This window comes from Schistocerca nitens, chromosome 4, assembly GCF_023898315.1.
Source record: "Schistocerca nitens isolate TAMUIC-IGC-003100 chromosome 4, iqSchNite1.1, whole genome shotgun sequence".
In the NCBI taxonomy this organism is placed as follows: Eukaryota; Metazoa; Arthropoda; class Insecta; order Orthoptera; family Acrididae; genus Schistocerca; species Schistocerca nitens.
Window position 1 is genome coordinate 334,124,910 of NC_064617.1, and position 24,794 is coordinate 334,149,703.

At 39.7% G+C, this 24,794-nt stretch overlaps 1 protein-coding gene across 1 annotated transcript in view; it reads left to right on the forward strand.

Annotated features, from left to right (window-relative positions):
• Positions 1–2,579: 2,579 nt before the first annotated feature.
• LOC126252290 (uncharacterized) overlaps positions 2,580–24,794 on the forward strand; it is a 63,746-nt gene continuing 41,531 nt past the window's right edge. The window contains exons 1-3 of the mRNA XM_049953171.1: positions 2,580–2,613; positions 7,495–7,622; positions 8,535–8,672. Coding sequence (XP_049809128.1) covers positions 2,580–2,613; positions 7,495–7,622; positions 8,535–8,672 — 300 coding nt within the window. The remainder of the gene's footprint in view (positions 2,614–7,494; positions 7,623–8,534; positions 8,673–24,794) is intronic.

Genomic DNA, 24,794 nt, shown 5'->3' on the forward strand with positions numbered 1-24,794 from the left:
ACCATTGCAAACATTGTAGAATACATTGTGATCACTACAAATGGGAATTGATCTCCACTTTTTGAAACCACGGTACAGGTTTTTGCGGCCTTTTGTGGCCTGATGGTTTGTAAATGCTCAGTAGGTCTGGAAATTGATGGTTCTATTATATTTGATATATCAGTTATGGCACAAAGCTTGGTTTACAAGTAGAGATTCAGTTCTTCCTGTGCTGTAGTGCAGGCTAGATCATGTCAGGGTCACCACTTGTTAACTGGCTGCCATGTCTGCTGCCTGACCATCTAAATCAAGATCTTGCCTGGCTAGTATACTAAATATAAGTTCTTGTACAGGAATGAACAAAATCTCTATAGCTTGAACATGAAGTGATGTTGCTGGGAGTCAACAGTTTCAGAGAAGTTTTACATACAAGTTGAATCATCTCTCTAGAAACATAAATAACTCTCTGTTTAGTGAGTAAGACGTGTAATCTCTGAAACACAATAGTTAACCATTCTAACAATAAACAAATTCTTAATAAGAATAAAACAATGCCTCAGGCAACTGGTGCAAAAAATGTTTTGACAGCTATGATGTAAATACACACACACACACACACACACACATATGCAAAACAACATGACACAATACTGCACAAGGAGGACCACAATCATTATCACTACAAGTATGTTCAAATAATTATTTGTAACATGACAAGTCTTTTCACAAAGTACCTTCAGAGACACTTTATAAAAATAATAAGTGAATGCAATTTCTATTTTGCAAAACAAAATTCATGTTGTAATAGAACTAGTACAATATTACCAATAATAAAACCAGATAAAAACTGAACATGGAATAAATTAAGCTGTTCTTCATTTCATATGCAGAATTTTATTTGTTTCTTTCATTGTCTATTTATGAAAAGGTAATACATTACTTGACTGACTTAACAATGCTCAATTTATTTGCTTCAAATCTTACTGAAGAAACATCTGTTTGAAACTTTCTGCAGATTAAAACAGTATATCAGATGGGGACTCAAACTTGGGAGCTTTGCCTTCTGTGCTTTCTGGTAATATCTGTGCATATGGTTACTAGACTTGCAACATGCCAGTGTAGTGTTATCATTGTGATGATAATGGCTTGTAGTACAGGATTGTTTGTCTTAAGATAGTCAAATCATCTGAAATTATCTGGTCACTTAGGAGATAAACAGTCCCTTACCATATAAAAATTCAAACTAAACAATATATTTGCAGTAGTAATACTTTAAGAAAAGTAAGTAATGTGAAGCAGTCTTGATTTGAAGTGGTGTAGTCATCACTTCTGTGGTGTACAATATGAGTAACTATGGAGATCCTCAGTGAAGTGAGGTTACTCATCAAGCAAATTATGAGTGAATATGTAGATCACATGGACTTTAAACTATGCTAATGAAACAAATTAGTGGGTATCTGAGGTCAACAAAAGAACATTAGGCACAGTGATAATGTACTGTGAAACATCCACAACAATTTTAGATACACCAGAAATTATGACATAGACTGCCAATGGTATCCTCTACTGTGGCACATAAAACATCAGTACAGAGGAAGTGATGAGGTCATGAGACATGGAGCACAAGGTCAGATAGGTCATGGAAACCAGCAATATCCCTTTCTAAGGAACCATTCTGGAATTCTCCTTGATCAATTTGGGAAAACCTAACTGATTTGCATGAATTGCTGTGGTCACTCTAGAGAGTCTTGTACTGGTATTCTAAGCTCTCCAGAATAAAATTCAGTCATTAGCTGCAAATATATTTTTATTATGATTTACCAGTTTTGACAAATTAATTTGTCATCTCCATAAGCTTAGTAATTTTTACCAGACGTTAATATCTTCTTCATAGTAGCCCAATGCCATGGGATGTCCAGAAATGTTCATAATGTATGTGATTATTGTAAACCCAGATTGCCAATTTACAGTAACTGAATCTCATTTATGTACCTGTTATGCTAGCAGCAAGATTCTAAGTATTTACCTGACTATTTACCTGCTACAGAGTAGCAGGATGATAGTATGATGATAGTTTTAATGGATCACTTAATTGATGGGTGTAAGAGTCCAATGTATTTCAGACCTTTAGTTCTATATATAAGTAAAGGAAAGGCAACCACTCACCTGTAGCAAACTGATATGTGAAATGTAGAATCACACAAAGAAAACAGTATCCACACTAGCTTTTGAACTCTTGTTCTTCCATTAGCAAAAGTATACACAATCACAAAATGACCACACAGACACCCAAACACACACTCCTGCTGCTGTAGCAAGATTGACTATTGTTTACCAATTATTGAGAGCAGTTAACTACAGAAATGGAGGTGGAGAGGAGGTAGAGAAGAATGCATGAGGCAAGGAGGGGCTAGTGGGATAGTGTTAGGCAGGTCTTTTGACAGATGATTCAACAGCTGCACAACAAAATGAAATGAGTTCAAATGGTAGAGCATATAAGATATAGAATGAGGGAGAGGGGGATGGAAAGGGAGAGGTGGAAAGGATAGGAAGATTGAGATGAAGAGTGAGCCAGGGAGGCAAGAGAGAAAGGGAGAGGGATGGGCAAGGAGGAGGAAGAGAAGGGAGGGAGAGGTGTGAGGGAGGGGGGAACAGAATTAAAACTTTTGCTACAATTAAGAGTGTAAGGAGGCAATCATGGTCTAAGGGTAGTGTCTTTTACTATAAATCAAAATGCTCTGGTCCCAGGTTTGGTTCTAGCCACTGCTTACATACTGAATAAAAATTATCAGGAACACCAGCCAAAGACTTCCAGTATAAGGAGGCAGCCTTGTTCTAACAACAGCCTAGTCAAAGAAGGTGGAGTGGCCAGAGTTTCAGTTGCAAAAGATTCCAGATTAGTTCACAATTTGGATCTCCAGGAGAGGACTGACAAGGAGGAGGTAACCAAACGAAAAAGACTGAATCACCAATGAAAGTGAAACATTCTATGAGTCAGAGAGTGGAATCTCGGTAGTCCGATTGTGTTAAGGAAGATAATATGTGAAATCTCAGTTTTCTAGCTATGGTAAGGAAGCTAAAAAATCTGAAAAGGGAAATGCAAAAACTTGGTCTCGATAAAGTGGAATCAGTGAAGTGAAATGGAAATAATATAGGGATTTCCGGCCAGGTGAATATGTATCAACAGCAGCAGAAAAGGGTACAATGGGAGTAGCATTCTTTATGCATAGCAATACAGGGCAAAGAGTGCATTACTGTGGACAAGTTCAGTGATTGGGTTATTCACATAAGAATTGACAGGAAACAATTGCCAACAAAAATAGTTCAGGAATAGATGCCAATGTCATATGCAGAAGATAAAAAAGATGTGGATAATGAACAAGTAATTCCACATATGAAGGAAAATGATAATGAAATAGTCATGGGGACTGGAAGACAGTGGTAGGTGATGGAACGTAAAACAGAGTTATGGGAGAATATAGTTTTGATAGTAGGAATGAGGGACTAGAAACACTGATTGAATACTGGAATAAGGTTCAGCTAGTAATAAGGAATATAGTGTTCAAAAATCACAGGAGGAGGAGGTATTCTTGGAAAAGACATAGAGATATGGAACAATTGTGGCTGGATTACATCATGGTCAGACAGAGATTCCTAAATCATCTGTTGGATTGAAGGCGTACTCATTAGCAGATATAGACTCAAATCAAAACTCAGCAATGATGAAGAGTAGACTGAAGTTTAAAAGAATCATCTGGAAGAACCAGTATGGAAAGAAGTGGGATACTGCAGTGTGATAGTGAAGAAAAAAAGAGTCTAAAATCTACTATGAAAGACAAGTCTCAAAGGACACTGATTACCATGAGCTGAAAGGATGGTCTTCATTTTCTTTCTCGCATGATCAATTTCAGGACTACCAGCCCCATCCTTAAATGCAACATGTACATACAGCCAATCAATGTTAGGTATAATTTCCTCAGAATCACAGGTTTTTGTCATTACCAATCAGAAATATGTGCAAAATCCAGTGTCTACAACACCATCCAGAAAATAACGAAACAGCAAATGACATTCTTTTTTACAATTACCATTTCCTGGCATGGTTTGTGTATATTTAAGCTTTCTATCATGATGGGAGGTGGGAATACAGTCATGAAATGAGTCAAAATTGTAGATGAATTAGCCTCTGGCTGCAAGAATGATCTTCAATTTCTTTATCAAATTATCAGTTTTGGGACTACCAGCCATATCTTCAAATGCACCTTGTATATATAATCTAATTTCCTTGGGATCAAACTTTGCCATCATCACCAGTCAGTAATACATGCAAAAACCTGTGTCAACAGCGCCAAACAGAAAATGACACTTTCAGCATTAAATATTAATAAACATTGACACACATGTTAAAAAATCTCTACAAGCTATCTGAGACAAGACACACATTTTCAATCATAACAACCTCTGAGAGAAATGTATGGTACCTGTCATATGTGTGTAACAACTTATTGATGTTCTGAGGGGCCATTCTGAAACTTTGTCAAACACATGTGAGCATGTGTGTGTGTGTGTGTGTGTGTGTGTGTGTGTGTGTGTGTGTGTGTGTGTGTTTGCACATACACAGATCACGCTATGAGATTACACTCTTCTTGTATTTTACTTTTTCAGAAAGAAGGATAGCCTCTTCACAAGGTGAGCCAGTGTTTTGGACTGAAGAAGGGCATTACCTGGCAGCATGTGAGTAGAAGTTCTTTTATTTAATGTGAAGTTTGGTTATAATGACTGTGATGTACATAACAATTACACACTAGCTAGTGAGCTAGCTTTGTATTCTGCCTTCCCTGTTTTCTAATCCCTACCACCAATAATTAACAATAATTAAAATACAGGGTGATTCAAAAAGAATACCACAACTTTAGGAATTTAAAACTCTGCAACGACAAAAGGCAGAGCTAAGCACTATCTGTCGGCGAATTAAGGGAGCTATAAAGTTTCATTTAGTTGTACATTTGTTAGCTTGAGGAGCTGTTGACTAGGCGTCAGCGTCAGTTGATGCTAAGATGGCGACCGCTCAACAGAAAGCTTTTTGTGTTATTGAGTACGGCAGAAGTGAATCGACGAGAGTTGTTCAGCGTGCATTTCGAACGAAGTATGGTGTTAAACCTCCTGACAGGTGGTGTATTAAACGTTGGTATAAACAGTTTACAGAGGATGGGTGTTTGTGCAAAGGGAAAAGTTCTGGACGGCCGAGAACGAGTGATGAAAATGTAGCACACATCCAGCAAGCATTTGTTCGCAGCCCAGGAAAATTGACTCACAGAGCTAGCAGAAAGCTGCAAATTCCACAATCAACTGTATGGAGAGTCCTACGAAAAAGGTTAGTTATGAAACCTTATCGTCTGAAATTGGTTCAAGCACTGTCTGCAGCTTATGATTAAAAGAATCGATTTCTGTGATTTTATCCTTGCTCAAATGGAAACAGATGAATCTTTCGTTTCAAAGATTGTGTTTAGTGATGAAGCAACTTTCCACACTAACGGGAAAGTCAACTGTCACAATGTCTGTACATGGGGCACTGAGAATCCGCGGGAAACAACTCAGTATGAATGTGACTCACCTAAGGTGAACGTTTTCTGTGCCATTTCAGCCAATAAAGTTTTTGGTCCCTTTTTCTTCGAAGGTGCTACTGTAATTGGACTACAGTATCTGGAAATGTTAGAGAATTGGCTGTTCCCTCAGCTCGAACAAGAAGCACAACAATTCATATTTCGGCAGGATGGAGCGCCACCACATTGGCACTTATCTGTCCGTAACTACCTGAACGTCAACTACCCGAGGTGATGGATCGGCCGCCAGGTAGCCCGTGACAGAGCACTTCATCACTGGCCTCCAAGAAGCCCTGATCTTACCCCCTGCGATTTTTTCTTATAGGGGTATGTTAAGGATATGGTGTTTTGGCCACCTCTCCCAGCCACCATTGATGATTTGAAACGAGAAATAACAGCAGCTATCCAAACTGTTACGCCTGATATGCTACAGAGAGTGTGGAACGAGTTGGAGTATCGGGTTGCTATTGCTCGAGTGTCTGGAGGGGGCCATATTGAACATCTCTGAACTTGTTTTTGAGTGAAAAAAAAACTTTTTAAATACTCTTTGTAATGATGTATAACAGAAGGTTATATTATGTTTCTTTCATTAAATACACATTTTTAAAGTTGTGGTATTCTTTTTGAATCACCCTGTACATTCCACACCTACTCTGAAGGGTTACACTTAAGGAACATAACTCATATCTTAACATGGTAAGATACCAATACAATGAGTGATACAACTGCATAATTTGGTGCCTTAACAATCCCAATACCATACAACACTTTCCTTGTTATGTATTTCACAGCAGTGATAGAATTAGTCATAACACAAGAATCTGTATAAGCATAGTGTGAGTTGTTCATGCATTTGTACAGAGATGGCACTGATATAAAAAAATATATGTTTTCAATATGCTGATCCATGTTTTACAGTTGTTTAAGTCAAATTTAGACCTTTGTTGAACACAAATAATGGAAAATATGAAGGAACAACATGTGATATAGCTGAATATTGAGAGGTCGATAGGCTCTCATCTTTTTGCAGGTAGGGAAAGTTGCATTTAAAATGAGCACCTCGCATAGATTGTGATTTTTTAGTACATATTGAACAAAAATCTTAATTGGGCACACCACCTAAAAGCCACTATAAGAAAATGTTCTAGCCAGTGTTAGGAAAGCTTCTGGCCAATGAATCTTTGTGTTCCCTGTCCATTTTGTTTCCTGGTTTGACACTTATATGCTCCCATCAAACTCTGAATCTACTCTTTTAATATCAGCTTACATGGGCCCCACACTTTCTGTGATTTCCAGCTTTAATCAGCATTTAATAAGTAATAAATTACAGCCAGAGGCCAAAACTGTCCCGGGAAATTTTTACAGTTTAAGATCTGGCCTCTAAATCTTTATATTAGCATTAAATAATTTATATGAAACCCTCCAGTCACCAGGTCTGTTGAATGCATACAGCCACCTTTCATGTTTTATAAACCAAGTGTTATCAACAATTTTCCCAATGCAAAATTCTACCAAGCAATTTCTCAGTTTATTCCTTTCCCTCATTCCATGTGCCCCTCATATTTTTCTTTCTCTTTCTCTTCCTCTTGTGGAATTCCATTCTCCAGTCACAGTGAGATTTTACCTCCCATAATACCTGAAAAATTATTTTTTTAAATCTCATTACTCATTTTTTTCAGTCTCTTAAATCATCTCCAGAGAAAGTACGCTTTCTTATTTTTAATACTGTTGTTCATGGCTTTTCACTTAACTTGTCTTTGTGTAATGATACTTAGATAATGTAGCTACAGTGTTAAACTAGACCTGTTCTCATGGACTATTTCCAAGTTAAATTTTGTAAAACTCAACTAAAAAGTTTTTATACCACCAAGTTATTTTATTAATACCAGTACAGATTTCTTTTCTTTTCTAGCACTTGGTGATCCACTCATAAAGGGACTGAAAGAAATAGCAGACAAGAGACCACAAGATCCTGTGACTTATCTTGCAACATATCTCTTCAATGCTGCAAACAATCACAAGTCTATTGGTAATATGCAGGTATGTATAACATGTTTTATATTCTTCAGAAGAGTTTATACTAAAATCAACTTCTATGACAGCAGAGGTACTTGAACTCATTTCTTAGACTGATTCAAACTTGACTTGCCACCATCTCTCTCCTTCTTTTCCAAATCCCACAGAGATTTTCCTCCTAACATTATAAGACCATAAAGTCCAGAAGAAGGACTGTTTGTAAGAGAAGGCAAGACATCCTTTTTGTTGGTTGCAAAATTAAATCACTATTGTGAAGTAAACAAATTTATGCAAAAAAATAATGTGTATAAATAGAACTCAAGAAGTGCCATATGCCATCTATAAGTATGAGAAATGCATAGATAAGTGAGGTGAGTGTTGGCTTAAAATGCAAATATCTGCCCCACATCCCCAAAAATGAGGTAATAAAAAAAAATCCTCACCACAGTTTGCTGACTGGACATTCAAAATACTGCAAACTAAATCTTATAAGGCTAAATTTCTGTGAACTGAGTTGTGTGGTTGTCATTTGTTACTTCATCTGAATCAAAGTGAAGCCAATGTCCCACAGTATTTTGGATATATTGTAAATTAACAGGTTACAGAAACATGATCAAACTACTTTACTCATCACACGCCTACAGCCATTTGGTGAGTTAATTACGGATAGTCATCAGTGGAAAAATCATTTAAACTCAATTGTTTGCCTAATATTTGTAATAACCCTCACCCCCTCGCCAACAGATGATTTGCTTTTGCTTCATCAGAGGTTTTGGTTTAAATGTAAAATCTCCATTAACAAGTTTTTTGTTAGTTTATTTCAGCAGCACATCGGTTTTAGTCTACATGTCAATAAAATAACAGCTTGGTATTAGAATTTCTTTTACATCTATGTGTGACAATATTGCTTTGACAGAAATAAAGTACATTTCACAGGAAAACAACAGGCTGATAGCACCACCACCACCAGCAAAGGGACGTCTAGAAGCTGCTCCCATACCATCTGACATGGATCCACAAGAGGCAGATATTGAGGAGGTGCCAGAAACACCAGAAAACAGTGCAATAGACAGAGTAAGTGCTTCTTTATTTGGTCCCCATAATAACAACTATTACTCATACATTTACATATTGTGTTCCATAAATCAATCAAAGGTCTCATTTATCCTGTCATATAATGCACAACATTAACACATTGTTATTAGTCACTAATTTTTAAAATCTATTGACTGCACTATCTACTACATCATGCAAATATACTCTGGTCCATGAATGATGGCAGTTTGCACACATCGAGAAACAGATGGGGATTGCATTCTTGCTGGTTCCAAGCAAAAGTTGAGGTGCAGGCATAAATGTGCTATGTGCTTCATGTAAGCATGTATCCTGCAAATTATGTCTCTCACTTTCTTGGTAGTATGTTGCTTCCCATCACCAGCATCCATGGGAGTTCACAACAAATGGAATAAAAATTCACTAAATACCTCACTGTGGTCAATACCTCACTGTGATCAATACCTCACTGTGATCACGTTTAATGCTAGCAATGGGTAAGACATTCACAGCAGAGGGTTCAGAACACTACTGAACACTCACTGGCTGTCAGAGAATGCTTGATGTAGGTACACGGAATGAGCCCTAACTCGACCACCATCATTTGTGACTCCAACTACAGTATTTGATGGCAATATTTTTAGTTACATAATTATGACTAAGAAGTTTGAATGAGCTTATTTAGCTGATGAATTTGCTTTGGATGGCCTAGATTTAAACAGGTTAGTGCCTGTAAAATTCAGCAAGATGTTTATTGACAAGCACACTCTTATAAACAATAAGGGAAACTAAATATGGGTGATGGGGATGACAAGCTGCTTAAAGGAATAAAATGAAATAATATATTCTTAAAACAATAGGTAATAGCAAAAGCACATTTCTGATGCATTTAAACATCAGTGGCTTACATAAATAACATATGAATGGCAGAGAAGCAAAAATTGACAATCTATAATTTTATTTATTTATTTATTTGGCAAGAAGGAGACATATATTAGTCCTTTACCCACATGAACAATGGCTAACAAAAGACTGCATCAAAATCCTTCATAAATTAGGTAGCTATGTTGTAGCCAGCAGCTTTTGAACAAGTAACAAAATTCATGGGAATTCGTGCATACTAATTAAAAATTCTGTAACATATAATGTAAGAGATGATTTTAATTTTCTAAATGATGAGGACATATTTGAAAGTTGCTGTATTGAATTATAGAGATAAAAAATTCTAATAATTTGAATATACAGAATACCAGGTAGAGAAGTTACAAAAGTAATTATGTTTAAACTAAAGAGTCTCTTCCAGAAACTAACAAAAGAGCAGAACAAAAGATTATCATAACTGCTGATTTTAACATAAACAGTGAATCAACAGAATTTATTGATTTGATGAAGCATTTGGTTTTAAGCTGTGAAAAAGTCATTCCTCATTAACACTGCACACATAAACTTCCCATAGTGTGCTAATACTTATGGCTGGTAGTGGGGCAAAAGTGAACAGGACATAGAAACTGTATTTTATGGTTTTTCAGCTCCATTATTGGAACAGTATACAGTTACACAAAAATTAACAGGACAACAATAACACACTAAAAGTATGTAGCAATAAAAATGGACACAGGGCAAATAATTCCTATAGGACATGATAGCCTCACTGCACTGATGGTTGCAGTGTGTGGAAAGTAGCCAAATGTAAATGACAAAAACTATATACAGAGATACTTCAAATGATTTCACAATTACCAATAAGGACTACCATCAGCTGTAGAAAGGTTGCCACAGAGCCTGTTCCTTTCGACATGCATACATGTCGAAAGGGACTATTGTAGTGGGACTTTGAATTTCGCTGCGGTACACTCATTCCCTCAGATATAAATTATACTGTCGCAGCGGTATGAGCGCTCTACAGCAGAGAAAAACTAAAATTGTAACTCTTTTTTTTTCTATCCGTTTCTTTTTTGTCTCTCGAGAGTGGGAAGCTTAATTCAGACGTAAAAACCTTTTAGCTAGTCTTGATCTGATTAAGACGTAAAAAACTTATTAATGTGTAGACATATTGTGGAAGTTGTTATGACATTTGGAGGAGGGAAGCAACGTAAAATAAATTGCATTTAATATCAAGACGGTTTTGTATACATTAGAAATTCCTAGATGATGAAACTTATTGCAAGATTTCGGAGCAGAATTTTCACGCAGAAATGAAGTAGGAGATTTTTGAAGACCTGGACGCCACACGAAAGAAGACATGTTAACATGGTAAAGGATGAATTCTTATCTATGCATTTCCCCCTGTCAGATACATTTTGTTATTCTCTGTTCTTTTTCAATAATTTTTGTAGTGGAAATTGGTTTAACTTTTGCTCAAAAACGCCACAAGGACCACCCCAACAATAGCTTTTCCGAATCATGAAGTCCGATAGCTTTTCTGTAATACTAAGTCCGATTTGCATTTCATTCTTTCCCTTTTTCACGGTCTTTAACGATTTTAAAAAAACCTTTTTACTCACAATTTCTTCCCACATTTTCAACCTTTCCTTTTCTTCTCTTTTTCTTTTTTATTAACCACTACAAAAGATTTCACAATTACCAATAAGGACTACCATCAGCTGTAGAATGGTTGCCACAGAGCCTGTTCCTTTCGACATGCATATATTTCAAAAGGGACTATGCATCGTAATCAGAATAGCACAGGTACTGTAATATCATATATACAGTGATTCTATACCTAAGCAAATACAAGGAACAAAAAGTAAAGAGTTCACAAGTATGCCTTGCATGGAATTGTTTAATCTAAGTGTGCATCATGTCACTACAGGTGAAAAGCTGAGTATAAGCCACAAAGCCACAATGGCAATGTCACAAGGTCTCACGGTTGAGGTGTGTATGCCATTTGTACACATGTGATCATGATGATGATGCAGCAGTCAACCAAAAATAAATAAATAAATACATAAAAATAAAAACTCGTGGACACACATGATAGTCTATGGTAATCAAGCAACATGCGGCACACTATCAGTTAGGGTGCAATTGTTACTAAGAATTCCTTGCTGTGGAAGTAGTCTACCAATCCTACAGAACTGCTGCTATCATGTGAAAACATCAATATCAAATTAGTCTTATGAAGAATAATTTAATGCTCCACCCCTAGTGGTCAGTAAGGTTCACAGATGCCAGCAATTATTGTTCAGCCAAAGCTTATAGTACAGACCCACAAGCATCATCATCTCTGCACCCGTGAATGTTCAAAATACCATTACTGTACCTTGTGGCAATCATTTTCTTCATTTTCATACAGCACAATAGGCACTCTTTACAAAATAGTATCTTGCTCTGTCAAGCAAGTCAGTCGTTAAGCATCGGCAAAGGAATTGCTGGTCCAGGAGCTCTTTCATCACAAGCTTGTCTCTGGAAAAATGCCAAAGCTAAAGAGTGTATGTCAGAGAGAAATTCCACTATGTAGGTCCACTTTGCTCATGACTGATCAGTGTGTCACCTACTGTTGTAAACTGCTGAATCAGATGGGTGGCAGGTGCTCATGGATTACAGTGCATCGCTCCCTGTGAGAAGGAGACAATGTGAGGCATCGGCGACAGCAGTGGTGGTGGTCAGGGCGTGGCCCCCATGCTGGGTGGCAGCACAGTGCTGGCAGGGTATGGCATTCGCTGTGGCAACGAAGGAACGGGGAATGATGACACTTCTCATAGTCCCCGTGGCCAGCTGCAGGGCATCCTCAGCAATGGCAGCATTTGCCACAGTGGTTGGCATGGCGACAGTGTGCACAGTGACCTTGGCACTGTCCCTCAGCAAACCTGGTACTTGGGTGATGCGACACAGGACTGCCAGCCAGGGCTGGGAATGACACTGCAAGGCGATTTGCTGGCATGGTGAGGCATGGCATGGTGCAGGGTCAGGGTTTGGCAACAGATGGTAGTATGCTGGTGATACATGGCACGTGGCACACAGGGTGCCTGTGTAGGTGGTATACTGTTATGTGTAGGTGCTGTGTTGGGTGACTCATGTTGGTAGTCTGGGTCACGCATTGCAGTCTGGGCATGTGCCGGCACTGTGGCACTGGTGAATGGCCTCTCAGTACTGGGGATGTGGCCGGTGACTAAGACACGCTGGCCAGGGAAAGGTCCAGTGGCAGGGTTGGAGTGTCTGACAACCTCAGCAGCACTATTGGGTTGGTTGGAGGGATAAACAGCAAGACAGCCTCCACCCTGATGCCCTAGGGAAACCACTAAGATTGGGGAGGCACCACCATTGTTGCTTGGTTCCATCATGGTGCTGATGGCTAGCAGTGCACACAGGCTCACATATGCTGGCTTCAGGTGATTGATTGAAACCTTGGTGGTGGTGACTTGGAGTCACAAGGAGATTGATTTTGTTCCACATGACAGGATGAGGTGCTGAGTACTACAGGTGTAGCGGTGTCTGGCTGGCATCCAACCAGTGCATCACACGCCGATGACCTGTTGCACAAAGGGCTGGCATTTGCCATGTTGCGCACATGGAAGGTACCCAGCACAGGCACATCATTGAGACATGGACCTGCTGCACGGAGGGTGGGATACAGGTTGTGGACAGCAGGGGGTGTGGCTCAATGAGATCACCTGGCACTGTGAGCAGCCATTTGTACATAAGCTCAGCGGTGGGAGTGCCCAAATCTGCTAATGGCAGACCTAAGAGGACTAGAGGCAAGGCAGAGTGGTAGACCAAGTTGCAGAGTGGTTTGTGAGGGCAGATCTTAGAGACCTGGGTAATCGCTCCACCATGCCATCAGTGCTGCCAGAAGTTGCTGTGAGAGTCTTAAGTAAAAAAAAGGTGAACTTCTACCTGTGGTTGTTGGTGATGTGGTGGGGGAACCTAGAACGTGAGACCCGCATGTCTATAAAGGCCTTTGCCACTGTGTCCACAGTTATGTTGGGCAAAGGCACTGTTTCAGGCCAGGGTGTGAATCTATCAATGATAGTAATGAGATACTGGTGGCCCTGGTGGCCCATTGATGGTGGCAGGAGGCCTGCAATATCCATTTGTGTGTGGTAATAGTGATGATCCAACAGGGCGAAACAGGTATAGGGGCACGCAACATGCCAGCCTACTTTAGAGCTCTGGCACAGGATTGGTGCAGTTGTGCTAGATAGTAGGCCAAATGAAATGCTAGTGAATGAGTATGGCAGATGCACAGATTACAGGGTGGGCCAGGCCATGCAAGTACTCGAAGGCTGCCTTGCAGAAGTTTGGGAGAAGGTAAGGGCAGATATGGTCTGAGTGGGGACCCAGGTGGTTAGTACTGGTTTGTGCATGCCTGGTATTGTGTGCAGTTGCAGGTTTAGACCCATGTTTACATCTTTCCAGCGCCACAGGAGCTAAGGGCCAGCAATCTAGGTAGTGGTGAGGATTGTACAGTTGAAGGGAGTGGTAAGGGCACACAGAAGGCTAAGGCAACCACTGATACGTTGTCTATTCTGGCAATGTACCAGACATAAGCGGTGAATTGTGCAATTTACTCCTGCTGTTGTAACTGGCAGGATGAAATCTGTATGCCATCTTTGCAACCAGAACTCACTGTCAATGGGCAGTGGTCAATAAGAACATTAAATGACACTCCTCTACCAACAGGTGGAAATTCCTACCTAACTGCCTCATACATGGCAAGGAGCTCTCCACCATATGTGGTCCAATGCTGCAGTGGTTCCATGAACTTCACAGAGAAAAACACCAGGAGTCGTCACGTCCTTCAACAACTTGTTGCTAGACTGTGCTTTTGGCAGACTGCCTGGTTTTGCTGGTTTTGGTGACAACTGCAAGTGGAGCAGTCTGGCGGGGGGGGGGGGGGGGGTGCTACTAGGGCATCTTGTAAGAGGTTATGCTTTGTTGCTGTTGTTGTTGTTGTGATCTTCAGTCCAAAGATTGGTTTGATGCAGCTCTACAGTACTAAATTGGTGATCCCTTGTTGATGCATCAGAATGTGTCCTATCAATTGATCCCTCCTTCTAGTCAGGTTGTGCCACAAATTTCTTTCTCACCAATTCTGTTCAGTACCTCCTCATTAGTTACATGAGCTACCCATCTAATCTTCAGTATTGTTCTGTAGCACCAAATTTTAAAAGCTTCTGTTCTTTTCTTGTCTAAATAGTTTATTGTCCGTGTTTCACTTCCACACAGGGGTACACTCCATACAAATACTTTCAGAAAAGACTCCCTGACACTTAAATCTATACTTGATGTTAACAAATTCCTCTTCTTCAGAAACACTTTTATTGCCATTACTAATCTCCATTTTATATCCTCTATACTTCAACCATTATCAGTTATTCTGCTGCCTAAATAGCAAAATTCTTCTATTAATTTAAGTGTCTCATTTCCCAATCTAATGCCATCAATATCACCTGATTTAATTAAACTGCATTCCATTATCCTTATTTTGCATTTGTTGATGTTCATCTTATATCCTCCTTTCAGGACTCAAGACACTATCCATGCCATTCAACCGCTCTTCCAAGTCCTTTATTGTCTCTGACAGACTTACGATATCATCAGCAAACCTTAAAGTTTTTATTTATTCTCCCTGGACTTTAATTCCTACTCCATTTTTTTCTGTTTTCTTTACTGCTTGCTCACTATACAGATTGAATGACATTGGGGATAGTCTACAACCCTGTCTCACTCCCTTCTCAACCACTGCTCCCACTTTGTGCCACTTGCCTCTTATAACTGCCATCTGGTTTCTGTACGAACTGTAAATAACCTTTCACACCCTGTATTTTACCCATGCCACCTTTAGAATTTGAAAGAGAGTCTTGCAGTCAACATTGTCAAAACCTTTCTCTAAGTCTACAAATGCTATAAATGTAGGTTTGGCTTTGCTTAGCCTATCTTCTGTGAGAAGTTGTAGGGGCAGTATTACATCGCATGTTCCTACATTTCTCCAGAATCCAAACTGATCTGCCTTGAGGTCAGCTTCTACCAGTTTTTCCATTCTTCTGTAAATAATTCACATTAGTATTTTGCAGCTGTGACTTATTAAAGCGATAGTTCAGTAATTTTCAGACCTGTCAGCACCTGCTTTCTTTGGAACTGGGATTATTATATTCTTCTTGGAGTCAGAGGGTATTTCACCTGTCTCATACATATTTCTCACCAGATGGAAGAGTTTTGTCATGGATGACTCTCTCAAGGCTGTCAGTAGTTCTAATGGAATATTGTGTACTCCCATGGCCTTGTTCTCGCACTTTTCTTTCAGTACTCTGTCATTCTTCACACAGTATTGTATCTCCCATCTCATCTTCATCTATGTCCTCTCCCATTTCCATAATATTGCCCTCAAGTACATCTCCCTTCTATAGACCCTCTATATACTCCTCCCACCTTTCTGCTTTCCCTTCTTTACTTAGGATTGGTTTTCCATCTGAGCTCTTCATATTCATACAGGTGTTTCTCTTTTCACCAAAGGTCTCTCTAATTTTCCCGTAAGCTGCATCTATCTTACCCCTAGTGATATATCCTTCTACTCCCTTACATTTGTTCTCTAGTCATTCTTGCTTAGTCGTTTTGCACTTCCTGTCGATCTCATTTTTTAGATTTTTGTATTCTCTTTCACCTGCTTCATTTACTGCATTTTTATATTTTCGTTTTTCATCAATTATATTCAATATCTCTTGTGTTACCCAAAATTTCTACTAGCCCTCACCTTTGTACCTACTTGATCTTCTGCTGCCTTCACTATTTTATCTCTCAAAGCTACCCATTCTTCTTCTACTTCATTACTTTCCCCTGTTCTTGTCAGTTGTTCCCTAATACTTCCTCTGAAGTTCTCTACAACCTCTGGTTCTTTTAGTTTATCAAGGTCCCATCTCTTAAATTCTTACCTTTTTGCAGTCTCTTCAGTTTTAATCTACAATTTATAACCAATGAATTGTGGTCGGACTCCACATTTGCCCCAGAAATGTCTAACAGTTTAAAACCTGGTTCAAAAATCTCTGTCTTACCATTATATAACCAATCCATATTCACCTACTATTTTTCCTTCTGTTCCTTTTCCTACAATGAAATTCCAGTCCCCCAAAACTATTAAATTTTTGTCTCCCTTAACTATCTGAATAACTTCTTTTACCTCATCATCCATTCCTTCAATCTCTTCATCATCTGCACATCTACTTAGCATATAAACTTGTACTACGAAGGTGGGTATGGGCTTCATGTCTATTTTGGCTACAATAATGCATTCACTATACAGTTCATGGTAGCTTATCCATGTTCCTATTTTTTTATTCATTATTAAACCTACTCCTGCATTACCCCTATTTGATTATGTATTTATAATCCTGTATTCATCTGACCAGAAGTTATGCACCTCCTGACACCACACTTCATTGATTCCTATTTTATCTAAATTTGACCTATTTGTTTCCCTTTTTAATTTTTCTAACCCACCGGCCTGATTAAGGGATCTGACATTCCATGCCACCATCCATATAAGACCAGTTTTGTTTCTCCCAATAACAACATCATTCGGAGTAGTCCCCATCCAGATATCCAAATGGGGGACTATTTTATTTCCGGACTATTTTACCCACGGGTATGCCATCATCATTTAACCATACAGGAAAGCTATATACCCTCAGCAAAAATTACAGCTGTAGTTTCCCTTTGCTTTCAGGCATTCACAGCACCAGCACAGCAAGGCAATTTTGGTTTATGTTAAAAGGCCAGATCAGTCATCCAGACTGTTGCATCTGCAACTACTGAAAAGCCTACTGCCCCTCTTCATGAACCACATGTTTGTCTGGCCTTGCAAGAGATACCCCCACTGCGATTGCACATATGGTACAGATATCTGTATCGCAGAGGCATGCAAGTCTCCCCACCAATGGAAAGGTCCATGGGATGGCTCATGCTTCATTTGTTCAAAACTGATCAACATTTGTGCCACCCAAGGAGTGGGCCTTTTGTGTGGTTGCCCTGGAGTGTGGCCATAAGAGGAGCTTGCATGTTTGTGATGTCCTTTATGTTGCACCAAAAAAATTCGCCATCCAGAGGAACCTGCTGAGAACGTATGTAGTGGGCCATGGGAACTTTGACACAGCCCAGACCTTTTTGTTCAGGGAGTGAGAGCCCATGGACGGCATCCTGTACCCCCGGAAGTCGATCTCTGGAACATCAAAAATGCACTTTTCCAGGTCGATAAAGATACCAGCCTCCTGGAAGTGACAGCATACCTCCCAGAGACCATGGTGGTGCTCCTTGGGATCACATGAATAAATCAAGATATCTTCCAAGTAGGTGAAAGACCCTCAAAGGAGGAAGCCATCATGAGAAATAAACTTAGTGCCAAGGATAGGGTCTGTAATGTTGGTCATGGTAAAGGTTCACAGGAAAGCCTACTGAGGCCTAGGTTGGTGGATCAGATATGGGAGCAGTAGGTTGTGATGGCTGAGCCATTAACTGCTTTGAGGAGTAGGGGGAGAAGGTGGACAGTGACCAGCAGAGAGAAGTAACCATGAGGGATAGACAGAAATATCTGAACCTTTGTTGAGGAAGGAGGGTGTTGAGGATTGAAGATTACAATGATTGATCACAAATAGGCTCTGTGAAGTCATAGAGCAGCCAGGTGTGGCTACTGCTGGCTGCTGTCAGAGTTTGGGGCTCGTGCACATGGTACATGGCAGTGTGCAGCATCTCTGCCAAAACACTTATGGTAACAACAATGTCATCAATATGCACCAGCTCTCCACATGCCAAGGAAGGCGGGGGAGGGGGGGGGGGGGGGGGAGAGATGCCTGTGCAGGTGTGCGGCGTACTGTTGGGCAGAGGTGGGCAGTGCATGATGTGGGGCAGGTGCATGCACTCTGAAGCAGTAGTGAGCTTACTCATCTTGCTAATCATCTTGGTTATTAGCTGTGCTGTGTCTGCAGGGAGTCCGGGGGCCGGGCAGTGGGAGACGGTGCAGGTTGCACAAGATTGCGGTCACACATGCAGGCTTCGTGATGCTGCATAGTGGCAGTGATAGTTTGTGAGTCAAGGGATTCAAACACCCTGTCAGTGGTGGTGACTGCTGTACTGGAACTCTGAAACTCCTGTGCAGTTAACACCATGTGTATTTTGACAAACAAATGCATGTGCCAAGTTGCTGCTAGCAGCCTGTTGGGAAGCACTGCCGGTTCAACTAGCATCTGGCAGTGGAACTGTGAAGGACACGTGTTGGCACACATGATGATGCATGTGCCTGCACAGTGACAGCATCTGTGAGCTGTGCAAAGTGGCTTAGGAATGCTTGGAATCCATCCATTTGTGCCTGTGGGCTGGACGGGGCAATGAGGGTTTGGCAATCACTGGGGGCAAGACCAATCCTGAGTGGTGTAGCAGGATAGGTCTGTATAATAGTTCACTGCTATCTTTAGTAGTGGTGGGCTGGCAGAGGGATAGGAATGCCTGTGTGATGTGGCTGCACAATACACATGACCTGCATGGTGATTGGTGGAGGTGGTTCATTTGAGGATCACCAGTCTGAGAAAGGCATTCCTCACTAATATTTCACACATAAGCTGACTACATGGCAGTAGTACATACAGCTGACTGTGGGAAAAAAGGGATTGTTGTTGTTGTGGTATTCAGTCCTGAGACTGGTTTGATGCAGCTCTCCATGCTACTCTATCCTGTACAAGCTTCTTCATCTCCCAGTACTTACTGCAACCTACATCCTTCTGAACCTGCTTAGTGTATTCATCTCTTGGTCTCCCTCTGCAATTTTTACCCTCCACACTGCCCTCCAATGCTAAATTTGTGATCCGTTGATGCCTCACAACATGCCCTACCACCCGGTCCCTTCTTCTTGTCAAGTTGTGCCACAAACTCCTCTTCTCCCCAATTCTATTCAATACATCCTCATTAGTTATGTGATCTACCCATTCTTCTGTAGCACCACATTTCGAAAGCTTCTATTCTCTTCTTGTCCAAACTATTTATCGTCCATGTTTCACTTCCATACATGGCTACACTCCATACAAATACTTGTGAAACGACTTCCTGACACTTAAGTCTATACTCGATGTTAACAAATTTCTCTTCTTCAGAAACACTTTCCTTGCCATTGCCAGTCTACATTTTATATCCTCTCTACTTCGACCATCATCAGTTATTTTGCTCCCCAAATAGCAAAACTCCTTTACTACTTTAAGTGTCTCATTTCCTAATCTAATTCCCTCAGCATCACCCGACTTAATTCGACTACATTCCATTATCCTCGTTTTGCTTTTGTTGATGTTCATCTTATATCCTCCTTTCAAGACAATGTCCATTCCGTTCAACTGCTCTTCCAAGTCCTTTGCTGTCTCTGACAGAATTACAATGTCATCGGTGAACCTCAATGTTTTTATTTCTTCTCCATGGATTTTAATACCTACTCCGAATTTTTCTTTTGTTTCCTTTACTGCTTGCTCAATATACAGATTGAATGACATTGGGGAGAGGCTACAACCCTGTCTCACTCCCTTCCCAACTGCTGCTTCCCTTTCATGTCCCTCGACTCTTATAACTGCCATCTGGTTTCTGTACAAATTGTAAATAGCCTTTCGCTCCCTGTATTTTACCCCTGCCACCTTTAGACTTTGAAAGAGAGTATTCCAGTCAACATTGTCAAAAGCTTTCTCTAAGTCTACAAATGCTAGAAATGTAGGTTTGCCTTTCCTTAATCTTTCTTCTAAGATAAGTCGTAAGGTCAGTATTGCTTCACATGTTCCAATATTTCTACGGAATCCAAACTGATCTTCCCCAAGGTCGGCCTCTACTGGTTTTTCCATTCGTCTGTAAAGAATTCGCGTTAGTATTTTGCAGCTGTGGCTTATTAAACTGATTGTTCGGTAATTTTCACATCTGTCAACACCTGCTTACTTTGGGATTGTAATTATTATATTCTTCTTGAAGTCTGAGGGTGGAGTTTTGTCAGGAAAGGCTCTCCCAAGGCTGTCAGGAGTTCTAATGGAATGTTGTCTACTCCCGGGACTTTGTTTCGACTCAGCTCTTTCAGTGCTCTTCACGCAGTATTGTATCTCCCATTTTGTCTTTATCTACATTCTCTTCCATTTCCAGAATATTGTCCTCAAGTACGTCGCCCTTGTATAGACCCTCTATGTACTCCTTCCACCTTTCTGCTTTCCTTTCTTTGCTTAGAACTGGGTTTCCATTTGAGCTCTTGATATTCATGCAAGTGGTTCTCTTTTCTCCAAAGGTCTCTTTAATTTTCCTGTAGGCAGTATCTATCTTACCCCTAGTGACATAAGCCTCTACATCCTTACATTTGTCCTCTAGCCATCCTGCTTAGCCATTTTGCACTCCCTGTTGATCTCATTTTTGAGACGTTTGTATTCCTTTTTGCCTGCTTAATTTACTGCATGTTTATATTTTCTCCTTTCATCAATAAAATTCAATAGTTTTTCTGTTACCCAAGGATTTCTACTAACCCTCGTCTTTTTACATACTTGATCCTCTGCTGCCTTCACTACTTCATCCCTCAGAGCTACCCATTCTTCTTCTACTGTATTTCTTTCCCCCATTTGTGACAATTGTTCCCTGATACTCTCCCTGAAACTCTGTACAACCTCTGGTTTAATCAGTTTGTCCAGGTCCCATCTCCTTAAATTCCCACTTTTTTGCAGTTTCTTCAGATTTAATGTATAGTTCATAACCAATAGATTGTGGTCAGAGTCCACATCTGTCGCTGGAAATGTCTTACAATTTAATGCAAATTAACGTATAACAAATTAAATACGTGCATTAGTGTATCGTTTAGTCTTGCCGTTGAAGGTTTGACTCTTCTTTGCGTTTTTTTTTTTTTTTTCGGAAAACATGAAAAGATCGTAACTCCGCGAAGTCGCGCTTAGGCTTAAATTTTGTAAGCGTGTTTGTTTCTTGTTTCACGGTAATTTAGCTAGTTTCTCGGTAGCAAATAAGTAAACTTCCGTAAATAACGTATAACTTCATTGTTTTAAAACAGATTTCAGAAAAACAGCGTAACTTTATATCAGAAACTTGCTTATATACATTTGTTTATAGGCCTAATTCTCGTAACGCTTTTGGAGAATCAAACTTAAAGTATCTCGTTTAATTGTCCTTTTTTTCATTCCATCGAGTGAAATATATAATAAATAGCGTATACCTTCATTGTTTTAATACAGATCTCAGAAAAACAGCGGAATTTTAAATCAGAAACTTGCTTATATACATTTGTGAATAGACTTAATTCTTGTAACGTCTTTTTTTTTTATTTTCGGTAATTTAATTGATTTATTCTAGCTAAAGTATTATTTTTGCCATGAGTGATAAGTGCCTGACTTGCCGTAGAATTGTTAGTTCCGGGGTTTGGTGTGATGGGTGCAGTAGTTTTTTTCACTGGGGCCACTGCAGTGGTGTGGGTGTCGGGGAAGTGGATCAGGCTCATCAGTGGTTATGTAGGATTTGCTGCAGAGATAGGAAGATAGTGGAACAGGAGGGGAAAATTGCTGCCCTTGAGGCTGAGCTAGATCAGGCTAGGGAAGATCTGGACAGGTTAAGGAGGGAGAAGGGCAAAGAGAGGTGGGAAGTGGCGACAGGTAACAGAAGGAACAGGCCTAGAACTAAGTCTGACAGTTTTGTGGTGAATGTCAAAAATAAGTTTGACCTGTTGCTTCGGTTAGAAACTGATGAGCCTCAAGCAGAGGTAGATGTAGACAGGACACAACAAACTTTCAAAAGGAAATTGAATAAGAATGTAGGAAAGTCATCAAAAAGGAAGAAAGTTTTGTTGTTAGGCAGTTCTCGTGCCAGAGGTGTAGGCCAACTTCTGCAGGAGGAATTAGGAGCAGAATACCAGGTCACAAATATTTTCAAACCAAGTGCTAGTCTGGATCAGGTGACAGAGGATTTAGGTTCACTCTGTAAAGGATTTACCATGGAAGACACCGTGGTTATTGTGGGAGGGCCAGGGAATAGCATCGACAGAGATCCTGGGTACAGTATAGAGTGTGACCTGGTAAAGATTGTGTCGGCATTGAGACACACCAATGTTGAATTTGTATCTGTCCTGAGAAGCCATGACCGGCCTCATTTGAACTCTTCTGTTGGGAGAGTTAATTTGGAGTTGGAACGGCTGCTTGGGTCGGGTGCGGGGGCACATATTGGTGTGGTTCCTGTTGATTCTCTCAGTAGGTGGGACTATACTAGGCACGGCCTACATCTCAACAGGAAAGGGAAGGGGAAACTGGCTGGGGTAATAGCAGGAAATTTAAGGGGAGGAGGCACTGCCATGAATGGTAAAATACCAGTGGTTACAGGTGTTGGAGCAGCACCTTTTTTAGGACAGGTAAGACAGAACGATGTCAAGTTCTACAAGAGGTCAGGATTGAAACAAATCTTCAGTTTAGGAAAGAAATTAAACAGCACTATTCTATCACAGCTGTCAATTATAAATTTTCACCAATCACCAGAAATTTTATCTCCACCAAGTTGTATCTCAGTCCTAGGTAATTGCATTGATGAGTTAAAGTCACCCAACCCAGTTGACATAATCTGCCTCTCTGAACACCATGTGACCACTGGTATAGGAACTAGGCCTAAGCACAATGAGAAACTCAGACAGGAGAGTACTGCAAATGTTAGAATAAGGAAAGGTTCTCATAAAAGTATAATTAAAAATAATGTAAGTATATTTCATCAAAATATTGGGAGTTTAAAGAATAAAATAGATGATCTTCTGGTTTGTTTAGAAGATTTAGAAGTTGAGGATGAAATAGATATACTATGCCTGTCTGAGCATCACATTTTTACTGATATGGATAAGGTAAATGTAAGCGGATATAAGCTCTCTGCACATGTAATGAGAGAAAATATGGAGAAAGGAGGAGTTGCCATATATGTCAAACGTTTTCATTGTGCAAAAAGTATAGAAACAAAAAAGTTTTGTGTAGAGAAACATATCGAAGCATGTGCCTGTGAGGTTAAATTAAATAAAGGCACATTTATAACTGTAACTGTATATAGGTCCCCATCAGGAAATTTTCATCTATTTCTGAAAAATTTGGACTCCTTGTTGTGCTATTTGTCAGACAGGGGGAAGCAAATTATTATTTGTGGGGACTTCAATGTAGATTCTCTGAAAGAGGGTAATAGGAAAAATGACCTTGAAGTATTACTAGGTTCTTTCAGTTTGACACCCGTTATTGATTTTCCTACTTGGGTGGTAAAGGATAGCAGCTCACTGATAGATAACTTCTTTATAGACCAAGATAAGTTTAACCAGATAAATGCTCAGCCTGTTGAGAATGGTCGTTCTGATCATGGTGCACAGCTAGTTACAATATATGACATACCTCCATTCAGCAATACTAAACAGTCCTCCAAAGTAGTACGTTCAGTCAACGATTTAACAATTGCAAATTTCAGGGAAAGCCTACAGCAGTTAGACTGGAATGAGGTGTACCGTGAACCTGATGCCAATTTAAAATATAATTTATTTCATGACATTTTTGTAAATGCACTTGAAAACTGCTTCCCCAAGAAAATAGTTAAATATACTCATAAGAAACCTTGTAACAAACCATGGCTTACTAAGGGTATAAAAATATCTTGTAACCGGAAAAGGGAAATGTATCTGACAGCAAGAAAGAGTAGTGACCCAGAAACTATCAAACATTATAAAAACTACTGTGTTATATTAAGAAAAGTTATTAAAAAATCCAGAAGTATGTGTATCATGTCTGAAATCAGCAACTCGGATAATAAAATTAAAACAATTTGGAATATTATTAAAAGAGAAACAGGGCAACCAAGAGCACAGGAAGACAGTATTACCATCAAATTGAATGAAAACCTTATGAACAAAAAGTCAGAAGTTGAAAATATTTTTAATAATCATTTTCTAAATGTTGTGGATATAGTAGGATCCAGGTGTTCATTAGAAGATGCTAGGCTGTTAATGGAGGAGGCCATACTTATGCAATTTGATACAATTGAAATCTCACCCACTTCTCCCTCTGAAATTAGGAAAATAATAAACTTGCTTAAAAGCAAAAACTCACATGGAATTGATGGCATTTCCAGCAAAATACTAAAAGCTTGTCCTCAACAGATAAGTAAGATTCTCAGCCACCTGTGTAATAGCTCTCTGGA